The sequence below is a fragment of the Lutra lutra genome, chromosome 10, assembly GCF_902655055.1.
Source record: "Lutra lutra chromosome 10, mLutLut1.2, whole genome shotgun sequence".
In the NCBI taxonomy this organism is placed as follows: Eukaryota; Metazoa; Chordata; class Mammalia; order Carnivora; family Mustelidae; genus Lutra; species Lutra lutra.
Genome location: NC_062287.1, coordinates 5,167,621 through 5,183,359, shown reverse-complemented (window position 1 = coordinate 5,183,359; position 15,739 = coordinate 5,167,621). Strand labels below are relative to the sequence as shown.

Genomic DNA, 15,739 nt, shown 5'->3' with positions numbered 1-15,739 from the left:
GCTTTTTATCTTGATGTAATCCCAATAGTTTGTTGTTGCTTTTGTTCCCCTTGCCTCAGAAGACATCTAGTATGAAGTTGCTATGACCAATCAGAGGAGTTACTACCTCTTCTAGGAATTTTGTGGTTTCTTGTCTCACATTTAAGTACTTAGATAATTTTGAGTTTATTTTTGTGTATGGTGTAAGAAAGTTTAATTCTTCTGCATGTTTCATTCTTCTGAATCCAGTTTCATTTCATCCAGTTTCATTCTTCTGCATGTTGCTGTCCAGCTTTCCCAAAATCATTTGTTGAAGATACTGTCTCTTTGCCATTGAATATTCTTTCTTGCTTTGCCAAGAATTAATTGACCATATAGTCATGGGTTTATTTCTGGGTTTTCTATTCTGTTCCACTGATATTGAGGCCTTTTCAGTGGGGAATTGCAATGTCAGTCTCCCTTCCTCTTGGGCTGCCCAGATTCCTCAGAGAAGTTTCTTCTCATCTTTAGCTGGGGCTTCATGTGAAGGCTTAGCTTCTACTCCTCTGGAACCTGAGCAGGAGAAGAGGGGTTGGTTGGGAGATAGGTTCACCATACAGATGTACATTCATTTAAATCCCCCCGTCAATAGGATACTTCTTTCTTTAAGCGTGCCTGTGGTTTTTCAGCCCAGAGACTCTCTCCAGGGAATAAAACTCCAGCCTTCTGCCTGGGTGGGGGAAGGGCAACTGTTGGCTGTACCAAAGCTGGGGGAAGGGAGAGATCTTGGCACCTAACAATTTCTTGAAAAACTCTCAACCGGTTCTCATTCTCCTTATTTTAGACACCCCAATTTTTACCCCCACTGCTGCCAATCTGTAGAGTCTAAATCAGATTGGCTCTTGGCTTTCTCTACTACCAGTTTAGGATTCAGCTTTCTTAGCTTAGCTAAATTGGTTATACCCGTCCTTTTGCATTACAGCTTCTAAAATTTATTTGCTGCGTTTTCCTTGATTCTCCTGTCCTTATGGCTTTATGTCTTTAAAAAAAAAAATCCTCCTACTGTTATTTTAGTAGGGTTTGGAGTGGGAGCAAAATCAGATGCATATTTTCAATCTGCTTTCTTCACCCAGAAGCCCAGAAATCTTTTAAATTGAGGGTAAAGGAATGCTATTCTTATTACTGAATCTTGAACATCTATTGAAGCCAGGAAATTAACAACCAGATAGCGTAAGGATTCAAAGCTTAGACCCTGGGATTAAACCTGGGATTGAGCCCTGTGTCTGCCACTTGCCACTTGCTGGGTTTCTGACCTTTTGACATTTACCAAATCTCTCCTAGCCTCAGTATTTTTAAAATCTTTATAGTAGAGATAATAATGCAGCCCCTTGGGGTGCCTGGGTGGCTCAGTGGGTTAAGCCTCTGCCTTCGGCTCAAGTCATGATCCTAGGGTTTTGGGATCAAGACCCACATCGGGCTCCTTGCTCAGCAGGGAGCCTGCTTCTCTCTCTGCCTCTGCCTGCCACTCTGCCTGCTTATGCGTGCTCTCTCTCTCTCTCTGACAAATAAATAAATAAAATCTTTAAAAAATTTTTGTGGTAGGTGTTATAAAAGGAAAGAACAGAATGCTATGAAGGAGAATAACCAGGGAGAATTACTTTGGGTCAGTCTGTTGGGAAAAGCTTTTAATGTCTGAGAATAATGCTTATGTTAAATCCAGATGAATGTCAAAATGGATCAATAAAATGAACATACCTTTTAGCTATTCAAAGTAAATTAATATTAACCTGTAACACATAGGTGAAAGGGATTAGTGATCTTTTTGTCAAGTCATTTAGCTTCCCTTGGCCTTGATTTCCTCATCTATAAAACAGAGATTAGACAGAATAATCTCTCAACTCACAGCTTCTACAGTTCTGTACAAATTTAGGATGGCAAGAATATTATAAATGAGGTTAATTATAGAGAAGAGAAATAGAAGAAAATTGTCTGGCAACAGAAGCCAGGAAAGAGTGCAGTTATTGCTTCAAAGTACTGAGAGAAAAGAAATGAAAACAAAATTTGATACTTGGAAAAAAATCACAAAAACATTAAATGGACAATTTCTAGTAATAGAGTAAATTTCCAGAATCGACTTAATAAACAGAAAACCTATAACCATGAAAAATCATGAAATCAGTAGTCAAAAATTTCCTCTTATACTTCAAAAAGGTCACTAGGCCCAAACAGTTTAGAAACTGGTAGTTCCAAATCTTAAAAAAGAAAAAAAAAGATAAGGCCTATTTTACACAAACTGTTTCAGAGAAGAAAGAAAGAGGAAAACCTATCTACCAGACTAGCATAATCTAGATGCTAAATCTAAAAGGTTTAATTATAGAACTTGGACTGTACCCCAAACTCATAGCAGCTGTTTTATCGAGGGAGATGGGAAGGAGCATAGCATTGACGGTTCAATGGCACCTCAGCTTTATCAATCATATTTTAATTCCCTTATTTAAAAAAGACATGAAACAATCTGACAAAGATATTAAGAATTGTTAATTTTGTGTGGTAGGGGGACGCCTGGGTGGCTCAGTTGGTTAAGCGGCTGCCTTTGGCTCAGGTCATGGTCGGCGTCCTGGGATCGAGTCCCATATCGGGTTCCTTGCTCGGCAGGGAACCTGCTTCTCCCTCTGTCTCTGCCTGCCTCTCTGCCTACTTGTGATCTCTCTCTCTCTGACAAATAAATAAATAAAAAATCTTAAAAAAAAATTTTGTGTGGTAGGCACATTTGAATTATATTTTACATTGCTCAATTAAAAAGTTTTCTTCTAAAAAAATCTATAACAAATCATATAACATATAACAACTCAGCATATTATGTACCAACCTAAAAAATAGCTGTCGGATCTGATCAGTGGTAAGAAGCCTATAATGTACTATTTTTAGATCAGGAAACCCTAAGTGGTTCAAATTACTCCAGGTCTTGTGAACATCATCATCTTTTCTCACATAAATTGTTGAAAGGTTAGAGAGTTTTATTTATTTATTATATTATTTTTTGAAGAGATTTATTTATTTATTTTGGAGAGAGAGAGTGTGTGTGAGTGGGAGGAAGGCCAGAGGGAGAGGGAGAGAGTCTTACTTAAGGAGAAGCCACACTGAGCTGGAAGCCCCAGCTGGGACTTGATCTTAGGACCCTGAGAGCATGACCTGAGCCAAGCCAAGAGTCCTACACTTAACCAACTGCACCACCCAGGTACCCGAGAGGCTTATTTTTACAACATTCATTGGCCCGTGACTCTCCAGAGTTGAACAGTTATTAACCAACCCATCATTTTTGCATTCAGACATGTTTTTATTCCACAAACTTCTATGGGGCCATCCACTACATTCTTTACACTACCTGACTCTGTGCAGACCGGGAGAGGTTGGTTTGTTCTGGAAACAGCCGCCTGCCGAGAGACGATTCATCCTAAGAAAAGGAAAGTTTAGTACCAAATGCTATTAGTGGGAGGGGAGAAGGGAGTCTGAGATGAGAAGATGCGTCTGACTTCTACATAGGGCCTGGCTGGACTTCCCCATGCACTCATGTCCGGAGCAAGAGCAAGGAGGTCTTCCTTCGGTATCCCTCAGCACACAGAAGGCACCCTGCCTCACCACCCCCTCATCTTGCTCCAGAAGTGAGCGTAACTCCAGGACTGGGTTGGTCCAAATCTGTGGTACCCAGGAGAGGAGGCTGCAGAAGAGAGGGGTCTTGTGGGCACAAGCCAAGCCACGCCACGGGGTGGGGAGGGGTGCTAGGGAGATGCCAGAGTGGAAGTAGCAGGAATGTCTCTGCTTGTGTCAGTGCTCAGTGGGCCTGGTTGGCTCGTAAGGGCTTGGCGAGCATCTAGCAAAAAGAGGGGGGATCGAATGGGAGGAGGAAAAGAAAAGGTTTGCTGGCTGGGCTTTTGTTAATGCCAACGGGATACCCCCATGAGGACACAGATACAACTGGCCTGAGGTGTGGGGGCCTCCTTTCCTCTTCGACACTGGCACCTGAGGGCAGGAACCAGCGAAATGTAAGCTAAGAGGAGGCCTGAACCACCTCTCCCAGATAAGCTGCCCAAATTCCCAGAATATGAGCCCCTGGCAATTCCACATTACTTACTGTAAAAGTGTAAAAGGTTAGGTTACTCCTCAGGGTCTAGAGCAAGTGCCCAATTGCTCTCGGAGAGAGTACATCCCTCATCCAAAAGGAAACCTAGCCTGCAGCGTGCACCCAGCTAACCTCCCACATTACTGCAACGAGGCGCTTGCGTTGTACCATTGCCTTCACGGAGAGCAGTTAGATTCTCAGGATTTGTCACGACGCTCTTCTCTCGGCTTCCATAAGCCGTAGCTAAAGCCTGATGTACTCGTTCACAGAGAACCAGCCATTTTGCCTGAGCCTTACTATTCGATTCGAAATTGCAATTGTGTTATTCTGACTGACAGATTCTCAAAAGAGACTCCGTGAACTCCTCGATCAAATTCACCAGGAAACAGCAGGTTTCAAGTAGGCGTGCCTGGCCCGTCTCCCTGAACGACTCAGTAATAGCACATCGAAAGACGGCTGCATTTTTATTTCCCATCAGGAAAAACAACAAAGCCAGGCTGAAACCTGGGAGTGTTTTGAGAGCAGATGGTATTAGCCTCGTAGTAAACACATTTTTGGCTGCTTCTTTTTTTTCCCCCGGCTGCTTTGTTTAATGCGCTGAAAGAAAGCTGTTTGCTTGCAGAATCTTATTATAGAGCAGAAATACTCTTGTTCCAGAGAAGAGGAATTTAATTGGTTCCAAGTCAAATGATGGTAACAGGTGTCATGTCCCCAAACCAGGACGTGAAATGGGTTATTATAAAAAGGACTAATATATATATATATATATATATATATATATATATATTTTTTTTTTTTTTTTTTTTTTTTCCTGGCTCTTGCTCCCACCTGTTATGCAGGACGGCTGCCCCTTTCATGTTCCTCCTGACCATTTCCAGCAGCCCTGGGCACAGGAGCCGCAGGCTACCGCACTGTGCTTGCCATTTCCTTTACCTTCCGCTTCAGCTCCTCTCCGCTAGTGTTTGCTACCGAGGCCTGCACAGCTGGATGTGAAGTGCAAGTTGGTCTTGATCCTACGGCGGCTTCTCAGGCTCCGTGACCCTTCACGGAAGGAAGGAAGGAACTTTGCTGATTCCCTCGATGCTGCGGTCCTCGAGATGGCGCAGGTCGAGGGAGTGACTCTCTCTCTCTCCCGCTCAGTGCTACGAGCTACGGACAGTTTTTATCCTTATCTAGGCCCCAGACCCCAGGCTGTAGTGAAGCAGGATGGGTAGCATATGGGTAAGGGGCTGTGAGATGGTGCCTCTCACCGAAAGCAGCGACGTCGAGGTGGATCCCAGCTGAAGTCATGATGGTGGCCACACAGAAGCCGTGTGCCCCGGGGGCTCTCCTGGTCAGTGGCTGAGCTGGGAGGAAGATCAAGGCCAGCTCCTCCCTGGGAGACACGGGATGTCTCTGACATGTGACTGTGACTTGGGGCTTCCTAACAGCCTGGTCAAACTTCCCTTAGAACTGAATTGCGGTCTGAGATGCTTCTACCCAACCTCTCTTCCTTTTCCCCCCGTCTCTTTCTCTTGCCATTCGATGGCTCTCTCAGTCTCTCTCTCTCTCTCTCCATGTTTTCTCTCTCAGGCATTTCCCCTAATATATTTTCCCTTTGCACGTCTAGTCCCACCTTGACATCCACATCTTATGGGACCTAGCTAGCCAGATGTGTTATGTGTAGTGGAATGACCATCTGTAGTTTCCCTGCTGCTGAACCACATGTAACTTTGATCACTTCCCTTCAAAGGAGTTTTCTGTCCCAGGTGGTGTCTAGATCCTTTGATGAGTAGAAGTGACGTCGACCTCAACTTCCCCCACTCATGTTTGCTGGGCACACTCAGACACGTCTGGCTCTCAGGAGGAGAGGAGCAAACTGAGCCCCTTGCTATACATTCTAGAGCATCTATTCTGATATTTCGTTGCTTCTATGCATGGCTAGAGGACAAAAGAAATACAAAAAACCATCCCTGCCTTTGAAACGCAATCCAGTGAGTGAGACAAATAAAATCACACATAAACCAAAAGCAATTGAGAATACAGGTAATGACCATGACTTTTTCAAGGACACAGAAAGAGCTTCAAGAAATAGGGTTTCCTCTTCCTTTGGGCTTGCACTGGTGTTTGGATTAATGAGAAAGCATAGCAGAAAGCAGTTTCTTTCCTTCTCAGCAGCTCCATGGGCAGCTGGGTGTGAAGATGCGAAGGTGAGAAAGGTGAGACGAATCATCATATTCGTCCCCTTGATGTGCTAAGAGCTTATCACCTTTCATCAGGCCTTGCTGATTTCTTCCATCATGTCATAGACTTAACCCAGAAGTCATGGACTGACTTGAGGTGTTCGGTTTTTGCAAAGTAAAATGGTGGATGAAAATGGGGAATAACCAGACACAAGAGCTCAGCATTGATTCTCAAAGTGTGTATTATACTGAAGGATGGGTGGCTAAGGGCCGAGCAGATCATCAGTACCAACGTCAGTGTCAACATTATTTACTTGACATTTTTTAAAAGTCTTTTTAAAAATATTTTATTTACTTATTTGACAGACAGAGATCACAAGTAGGCAGAGAGGCAGGCAGAGAGAGAGGAGGAAGCAGGCTCCCCACCAAGCAGAGAGCCCGATTCGGGGCTCGATCCCAGGACCCTGGGATGATGACCTGAGCTTAAGGCAGAGGCTTTAACCCACTGAGCCACCCAGGTGCCCCAACATTTTTAAAAAGATTGTATTTATTTACTAATTTGGCAGAGAGAGAGAGAGAGAAAACAAATAGTGGGAGCAGCAGAGGGAGAAGGAGAATCAGGCTCCCCACTGAGCCGGGAGCCCAGCAGTGGGAACAGCAGAGGGAGAGGAAGAAGCAGGCTCCCCACTGAACCGGGAGCTTGATGTGGGGCTCAATTCCAGGACCCTGGGATCACGACCTGAGCAGAAGGCAGACGCTTAACTGACTGAGCCACCCAGGTGTCCCTTTACTTGACATTTTTGGCCTGTGGCTGAATTCTACTTTAATAGGCATAGAAATAACCTCAAAGGATTTTCCATTAAGTCTTCTTGTTGACGGGCGGAACAGCATCTTGAAAGAAAGTTGAGAGGGAATACGTGCTGTTAAGTCTTGGGAACTGCTCACAGAGAGGAAAGTAGCAAGAGACTTCAAGGAAGGTTAATTGAAAGGGATGCTTTTGCTTTGGCACTGAGGTTTGAAATCTTGTTATTCTCAGGTTCTTAAAGGAGAGACAGTAATGTTGATTGATTGATTGATTGATTTTTTGGGGAAAGACCTGCAAATCCTCAGGGCTAAACTATCCCCATAGGCCTTGAACAGTTGTCCGGTGACTTCGGGTGGCATATTTTTCTGGAGAGGGTCAGGTCAAACTGATAACAAGCTAAATTCTCAATGTAATCCCACTCTCTCATGACATCACAGGATAAGCCCCTACTATGCAGAAGCTTCTGAGCCTCTATCCGGGAATTTGTCAATGTCCTGGGCAGAGCAGTCCCTGGTACAAAGTGGATAGACTTCAGTGGGACAACCAAGTAGGCCAACTGAAATGACTCATGAATAGGCAATAGGGTTTTCCCTCCCAGTTGCGTTGACATTGGCCCATTTTCACCAAACTGACCGTGTTGGCCAGCTGTTTCAGAATATGTTAACATTCCCCCCCATTATATATAATGTTTTAGAGATTGCACAGCTAATCCTGTTTTGAACATGTACAAAATAAATGCTTGTCCCCTACACACAATACCAGTCCCAAGGCATAGTATGAATTTGATTCTACGTGACTCCAAAAAGATAACTGTTTTCCAGGGATCAGATCCCTTTACCAAAAATATCTTGGCAATTTGAGATTGTGTCTGTACAGCCCGAACATGAATAAAAAGTAGTAGAAAGGATTTTTCCCCTGTTGAGTGGTGAGATTAATAGCTAATAGAAATTTTCTTTATGATTTATTATTTTCGAATGCTCTTTAATAAATATATAACTTTTTGATTGCCCCCAACATAATTTTGAGTGGTTAAAAAAAGGTACAGGCGTGGCTTGGTGACTAGGAAAACACTCCTAGCTTTTGAAACAATCTGGCAAGGGCTCGGAGGCAAAAGACAGAAATCTGACTACATTCGAAAGGGTTTGCCAGATGGCAACACATCAGTGCCAATGTTCGATTGAGCTATAATTATTATATACTATCTGTCACTTCACCAAGCTATCTTTTTACAAGGCGTGTGGCGACAGAATGTTGTCTTAACATTATCTGTCAGTGGGTTTATGTTGAAAATGAAGAAAAGGATGGAAAGTCTTTTAGTAACGTTTCTGCAGTATGAGGCATGGCGGGGAGAGGACTGACAATGAACACAACGAGAGGGAGAATTTTGCTTGCTTATGCCTTCTGGAAATGCATTATTTTGATTCACCCTGAATTTGGGAATTCAGAGGGGAATTTGCTCTATTATCTGTAAGGAAGGGATTTGCTGAGCAAACAGTTGCTGGGGTCCCGGGGAAAGTGTTTTGCTGATGTGCTTTCAAGTTCCGTTAAGTAGTTCAGGGCTCCATTTACCTCCTGACCTTGGGAATGTTGCTTGTAAACTCATTGTAGCAGCCTAGTTTTAGTTTGCGTTTATAACCGAAAGTTACACGCTTCTGTCTCTTGCAGAGAGGGTCCATAACTCACGATTGTGCTGGTGTCCACCATGTTTCCTTTTACCCCCCCTGAGGTCTCTCCGAAGGACTGACTTTTGCTGTATGAGTTTGCTGCGGGATTAGCTTACTGACAGAGAGACATAAACCATGCCTTCCACAGCTGTCTCGGATGAAACTGTATATTAATGTGTGAACTTCCAAAATATGGCTTAGCTGGAATGTTATGCAGAGCAGGTGACTGAGGAGATAGCTTTCACTGCTTGGATGAAGGTCAGTCTGGAGGAGCTGGAGATGTCCGTTGAATATAGGTGCCCGCGCGCTTTGGGGTGTACATGGGCAAGGCAGAGAACGCTGCACATTTCTCATAGTTAAGAACACGGATGGGAAACCGAAGTTGTATTTTTTTATACCCTCGTGTGATGAGTAGGGTGAACGGCCCATTTCCGCGTTATCTGTTAATATTAGCCTATCGCTTTGGGTTTGTGGTGTTCGAAACACATGTTAGAGCTATTCATGAAGATGTGTAAAATAAATGTAAAATCCGCATTAATCATGCCTACAGTCAATGGGAAGAGAAGACGTTAGGTCTATGTGGTGTTAGTACAAATAAGCAGCCGAAGGACTAGAGTCTTAGTCAACAGACGTCTATATTCCCCCAAAACACAAATAGCCTCGAACCGTTGGAGGTGGTTCCTCTGAGATGTTTCATCAGTGACATCACAGTGACTGCCACCGCTCTCAGACTACTTTAGGCCCTGCCCAGAGTCCAGGAGTCCAGAGAGCCTGGGAGACAAGCAGGAGTGGGAGCCTGAGGTGGAGAGAGAGAGAAGAAGCCTACAGCAGCCAGGTGTGTCCTTGACCCTCTTCAGGTGACAGCAGGATTTTTATACTTAGCAGAGAGAGAAAGAGAGAGAGGGAGTGTGTGTGTGTGTGTGTGTGTGTGTGTACAAGTTACAAATGAGAAACACAGAGGTGTATTTACATTTCTTTATCAAATAGGCAATACCTATTGTGTCCAGTATTTTTTAAGATGTAAAGAGTATTATTTATTCTTATTTGTTTTTTTTCTTCCATCTCGTGGTATGCATTTCTACCTTCCTAATTCTCACAGCCTCCATTCAAAGAAGGTCAATGTCTATGTATTTAGGGCCTTCCTGGCTCTGGCAGTCACTTTGGATCATATGGTGGGACCTTGACTCTGGGGAATATTTACAACGAGGCCACAATGGTGTTTGTGGGGTAACAACAGACAAATGGAAGGTTGCTGATCTGAACATCTGCCTAACCTTGGTATAAATGTATGTGATAGTAAAGTCCATTTCCTACTGTTAGCATGAATGTTGATTCAATTGCATTCATTACAAATTCTCACCTTCATTATTTGTGTTCTATTTATTTAAATAATATATTACACAACAAATATTCAAGTTCACCATCAAAGTGCGAGTAATAGTAAGAAGTAAACTGTAGGAAATAAAGAAGTATATGAAGTAGCCTGCCAATTCAGAGACTACTGGATAAAAATGTAAAGAATCATAAAACATATTTTGGACAATAATTATAAAGCAGCACCTGTATACTGTCACCCAGGTCAAGAAAGAGATCATTGATGGCACCCCAGAAGTCCATTCTTGATTATCTCTCCCTTCTGCCCCACCATCTTGATTGCTGAGATAAATTTGTTTATTCTCTTCTTTATAATTTTACCAACTAGGTCAAGATTCCTAAACAACATGATTAAGTTCCCCATTCTGGGTTTTGTATTAATGGAATCACAGTCTGTTTGACTTTTGTAAATTCTTCTTTGGCCAGACGGTTGTACCTGTGACAGCCATCTTGTTGTGTGTTGCTGTAGTTCACATATTTGCTTTGCTCTATAGTATTCAAATATATGAATGTACCAAAATTCATCATCCATCCCATGGATGTTGATGAAGACCTGAGTGGTTTCCAGTTTGTGGATATCATGAAATGTGACTGTGAACATTCTTATATATGGATCCTGGTGAGCACATGCTTGAGTTTCTAAGGGCAGAAGTGAAATAGCTAGGTAATAGAGAGTTACCATTAACAACCTTAATAAAAAATGTGAAATTGTTCTCCCAAAGTGTTGAAATTTTATACATGCTTTGTGTAGTCAGGACAGTTAGTTGGAGTAATAACTCATTCTTGTAATCATTCCAGTATCGTAACCACAATTCTAACATCTAGTTCCAGTCTGCCAGTTCTGGTTCTGCTCTAAATTGCTATGTGCCATCACGCAAACAACGTACCTCATCTCGCAGCTTCTTAGCTATAGTCGTGGGAGAGAGAATAATTGTGGTAATATTTGCCAGAGTTGTGAAGGTCACAGAGCTGTGAATGTCACACAAATAGAACTGTGGACGGCTTTCAATAACATTTTCTGAGTATGTCCTGTTGGGCCACTCCCCATGGATCCCTTTATTTAAGAGATTAATCTGAAAAACAGTTTGGGTGGGATAGTGATTTTGCCCTCCCTGAACTGGGTTGTTTTGATCATTATAAATAGAGTCTCTCTCTCTCTTTGCATATCTCTGTATTTCTCCAAAATGCACCCATATAAATCAGTGTTTGGACCAGCACTAGATTTTTTATTAAGAAGGAAGAGTCTGCCTATGATTCCCATTCCTTTGTCTCCAGGCTCCTGGCCTGGATTCATCACCTTCCCGTTCCTCTCTGCTCTTGTACACCTTCTAACACATTCTCTCTACTTCTTTTATCCATTTATTTTCTTCTGTTTACTTTCTCCTTCAAGCAAACCTTTGTGAAGAGTTTCATTGGAATTCACTGTATCCTGGATGTGGAAGGCCAAATGATGGGTAACGATTCAAAGGAAAATGATACAGAGATCATCATTATCGGCCATTTTTTAAAGCCAGATTCTGACAAGCTCCTAGTTGACACCATGTCCTTAGAACCTGTGTGTTCATTACACCAACCATTCCATAATATGAAGAACGATCATTTAGTTGGTGTGTACAACTAATAATTCCACCCATTACTAATATAATAAACACGGTAATTACAATTAATCATTCAGTCCCATTAGATGGTTAAAAAACGCCATTCAGGCCGAAAGCACACTAACAACACTTCCTACCCCCTGAACTCCTACCCTTAACAGATAAGCAAAACACGCCTTCCCCCTAAACTTTTTCACTGCATAGTATCTAAAATTTTATCTTTAATCTTTAATTTCATTTGGTTTGCAAACACAGACTACTCATTATGCCACATCACCGAAGGCAATAATCTCATGGATCGCATTGCATATGTTCTCGAAGTACGATTTCCTGCACGTACGATCTGCACACACTCTAACGATACCATCCCTGCTCTGTGAAGTGTTTACAATATAGGCACACCCTGCACTTGACTAAAAATAGCTGGCAGAAGCCCTTTTTGAAATAGAAGTACCCATGAGGTTAACACTTGCTCTGTTGACTGAATGCCTGTTATGCGAGGGACTTTTGGTTGACCCCGGTGGGCCTGTGTCCGGCGCAGGGCTTAGAAGAGGCCAAGCAACTGCTGCAAGACCTTCATGCACTCTCGGGCTTGGATGGAGACCTGCGGCAGCCCAGCCCTTGAGAGATGACAGGGCCCTGCTCCTGCACGCAAATCCAAGCAAGAACAAATACTAAACCATACCACTTTTAGGCTTTATTTTGTTTCGGTGACTTTGCTTGCTGGTACCCCACATTAGCAAGGCAAGCACATACATCCTGGGAGAGAGAAAATACAATATGTTGTGTTTTATCCAGAGGATCTATATGTTCATCCCAGGAAAAAAATTAGGACTTTGTTGGTCTTTTTTGACGTTGGGAAAAGAAAACCCAGGTTCTTATTAGTTAGGGTTCTTCAGGTAAACAGAGCTAGTAGGGTGTATGTGTGTGTGTGTGTGTGTGTGTGTGTGTGTGTGTATGTGTGAGACCCACATGTATATGTGAATATCAAGTCAGATGTAGGTAGATATATGGATACAATTGGCTTAGGTGATTGTGGACGCTGACAAGTCCGGAATCTAGAGGGGAGGTCAGCAGAATGGAGACCCAGGAAGAGTCGCTGCTCTAGTCCAAAGATAGTTCGGAGGCTAGAAATTTAAAAAGAAGGTGTTGGCAGGGTTGATTCCTTCTGTGGCTTCCCTCCTTGTCTGGTAGATGACTGCCTTCCCTGCCTTCACACAGACTTCCTTCTGTACATGTCTGTGTCCTCGTCTACTTTTCTTATAAGAACACCAGCTATCGTGGAACAGGGCGCAACTTAATGGCCTCATGGAAACTTAATTACCTCTTGAAAGACCCGATCTCCAAATACAGTCATATATTGAGACGCAGGGTGTTAGGGCTTCAACATATAAATTTTGTTGGGGCCACCGTTCAGCCCATAACACTCTGCTCTTCCACATCTAGGACAGCACCCTCACGAATCTCCCCATTTTTCTTCATTACTTCCCACTAGGTGAGGACAAGCAGGAGGTCTTTGGCGTGCCCTCCAAAGTCCACCGTCCGTTCTCATCGAGCCAACTCAGATGATGGGGATATCCACCCGAGAGCTGTTTCTCAACTTCACTATTGTCCTGATCACCGTAATTCTTATGTGGCTCCTTGTGAGGTCCTATCAGTACTGAGAAGCCATGTCATGCTCCTGGGATTGACGGCAACTCTCGAGCTGCCTGCTGGATGTCCTGAGCGCCCACTGCTGTCATGGGATGCCTTTCTCAGCACCCCAACTCACCTCTGACCCACAAGCACACTGTCTGAGGTCCTCTACTGTTAGGATCGATTGTGTGTCCTCTAAAGATGCTGCCCACAAGGGCTGTCCGGTATCTGCCAGTGAGCATTAGAGCTATTCCTCAACTCTTCCTGCAAATGTGTGAGACAAGCCACAAGGTGAAAATTAAATGATTCATGATGACGTAGAATTGTAACAAACCCCTGATCTGTCTTCCCGTACGTCCCTTCTCCCCACACTGTTTGCCGCCAAACTCTCCATCAACCCATCAGAAGAAAGAAATGTTAGAGGAAGTCATTGTCAACCCCTATAGCTATCATGTGAATAAAGTGAAGTCAACTGCAAAATGACTTCTGGGATTTATTTCGGCTTCTACTTGTGGTGCTGCATTTGACCCTTGGCTGGGATTGAAGTGACAAATGTTACAGTATTTCTGGCATTTGAGATAAGCCGAGATGCTTCAACTGCTGGGGATTTGAAACCACATCAATTAAGATTTGTCACATTTCAAATAATTCTGTTGACTCGGTGTTCCTCAGACTTTCCCTCTAGAGTAGTCCTGAGGACTGAGGGAGAATAAATTTCAGTAGGAGGTCTGGGGCATAGCCTGAAGTGTCCCCTTGAAGCAAAAAAATTTCTTTGAAGTCTTGCATTTTGCCTTTAAAATTCACAAGAAATGGATATTGTACCTATAATACCCCTTGTTCGTTTTAATGTAAATATTTAAAATCATTGCCAAGGAGTAAAAGTAAGACACGAATCACATCTCTAAGAGCGCCGTATTTCAGCTTTTTTACACATGATTATGCACATAGATCTAGTCATTAATAAACTACAGTTATAACAAGGAGAAAAACAGAAAATACAAATTTACATATGTGGTTATGAAATAGACATTTCTTTTTTTTTTTCCATGATTCTTTTTTTTTTTTTTTAAGATTTTATTTATTTATTTGACAGAGAGAGATCACAAGTAGGCAGAGAGGCAGGCAGAGAGAGAGGAAGGGAAGCAGGCTTCCTGCTGAGCAGCGAGCCCGATGCGGGACTCGATCCCAGGACTCTGGGATCATGACCTGAGCCGAAGGCAGCGGCTTAACCCACTGAGCCACCCAGGCGCCCTGAAATAGACATTTCTTAAACATGTTGCTAGGAGGCCCCATACTAGAGAGACCATACTTGTTCTTTCTGCCACTTCTGAGAAAAGAAACGTTGATTCACCTCGTCTTTCCGAGCTCCCTCAGGAAGGTGCTCCCAGCTGAGAATTCAGTCCATCTCTGGGGCAGTGCCTGCCTAACATTGTGGTTCTCAGCCCTGGCCTCCCAGCTTATGTGCTTAGGGGTGACTTTTCAAAATAGTTATTCGTGATCCTTTTTGGACCAATTAGGTAGAAGCCTTAGGGGGTAGAGCCCAAGCATCTGCATTTTCCCAGATTCCTCTAGATGATTCTGTTGTGCAGCCAGAGTCGGGAATCCCTGACCCTCACTAGCACTTCTCAAACCTTGATGTGATTATGGATCATTGGAGGTGAGGATTCTTATTTGTTCCGATTCTAATTCAGTCTAGACTGGGGCCCGAGATCCTACATTTTATTTTTTTAATTATTATTTTAAAAAATATTTTATTTATTTATTTGACAGAGCGAGCACAAGCAGAGGGAGCAGAAGAAGGAGAAGCAGGATCCCCTCTGAGCAAGGAGCCCGATGCAGGACTTGATCCAAGGACTTGGATCATGACCTGAGCCAAAGGCAGACGCCTCACTGACTGAGCCACCCAGGCACCCCAAAAGGAGATCCCACTTTAAACAATCTTCTTGGTGAGGCTGGTGCTGTGGTCCAGGGTCTGCACATGAATCAACGCAATAGAATCACCTGGGATCTTCAGAAAACCATCCAAACTTGAGCCCCCTTCCCGGGAGTTTGCAATCTAATTGGTCTGGGGTGAACCCGAGCATTATCCTTTTTCAGAAAGATTCCAGGTGATTCTTCTGTGCAACCAATTACGAACCCGGATATAATTAAGGGAAAAATTGTTTTTTTTTTGAAGGGTTCCCAGCAAAAGTTAGGAAATGGTAGTGTATGGTCCTCAATGTCCTGTTCCTAATTTTATTTCATTTCTTTCAAGATTTATTTATTTATTTTGGAGGGGAGGGGCAGAGGGAAAGGAGGAGGGACACCTCCCTCGCCCCACCCAGCCTTGAGCTCCGAGCCTGGTGAGACTGATGCAGGGCTCCATCTCAGGACCCTGAGATCATGACCTGAGCCAAAATCAAGAGTCGGTCCTGAGCCAGGAG

General features: G+C 43.3%; 1 protein-coding gene and 1 long non-coding RNA gene across 5 annotated transcripts; one reads left to right on the top strand and one right to left on the bottom strand.

The window, feature by feature from the left end:
• Positions 1-308: 308 nt before the first annotated feature.
• Positions 309-4,454, bottom strand: LOC125110296 (uncharacterized). Its single transcript, XR_007130555.1, has 3 exons — positions 4,247-4,454; positions 3,344-3,412; positions 309-531 (listed from the first exon to the last, which is right to left on the bottom strand). It is a non-coding gene; the product is annotated as an uncharacterized LOC125110296 (long non-coding RNA).
• Positions 4,455-9,388: 4,934 nt separating this feature from the next.
• Positions 9,389-13,796, top strand: SLN (sarcolipin). 4 transcript variants are annotated; one of them, XM_047693650.1, is made up of 3 exons: positions 9,504-9,544; positions 11,474-11,537; positions 13,177-13,796. In XM_047693650.1, the coding sequence occupies exon 3, from the start codon at positions 13,247-13,249 to the stop codon at positions 13,343-13,345; it is 99 nt and encodes a 32-aa protein (XP_047549606.1). In that variant the 5' UTR covers positions 9,504-9,544; positions 11,474-11,537; positions 13,177-13,246; the 3' UTR covers positions 13,346-13,796. The 4 variants fall into 4 exon arrangements, with proteins under 4 accessions (XP_047549604.1, XP_047549605.1, XP_047549606.1 ...); XM_047693648.1 differs by lacking the exon at positions 11,474-11,537 and having other exon boundaries at positions 9,389-9,544; XM_047693649.1 differs by lacking the exon at positions 11,474-11,537 and having other exon boundaries at positions 9,420-9,566.
• Positions 13,797-15,739: the final 1,943 nt, after the last annotated feature.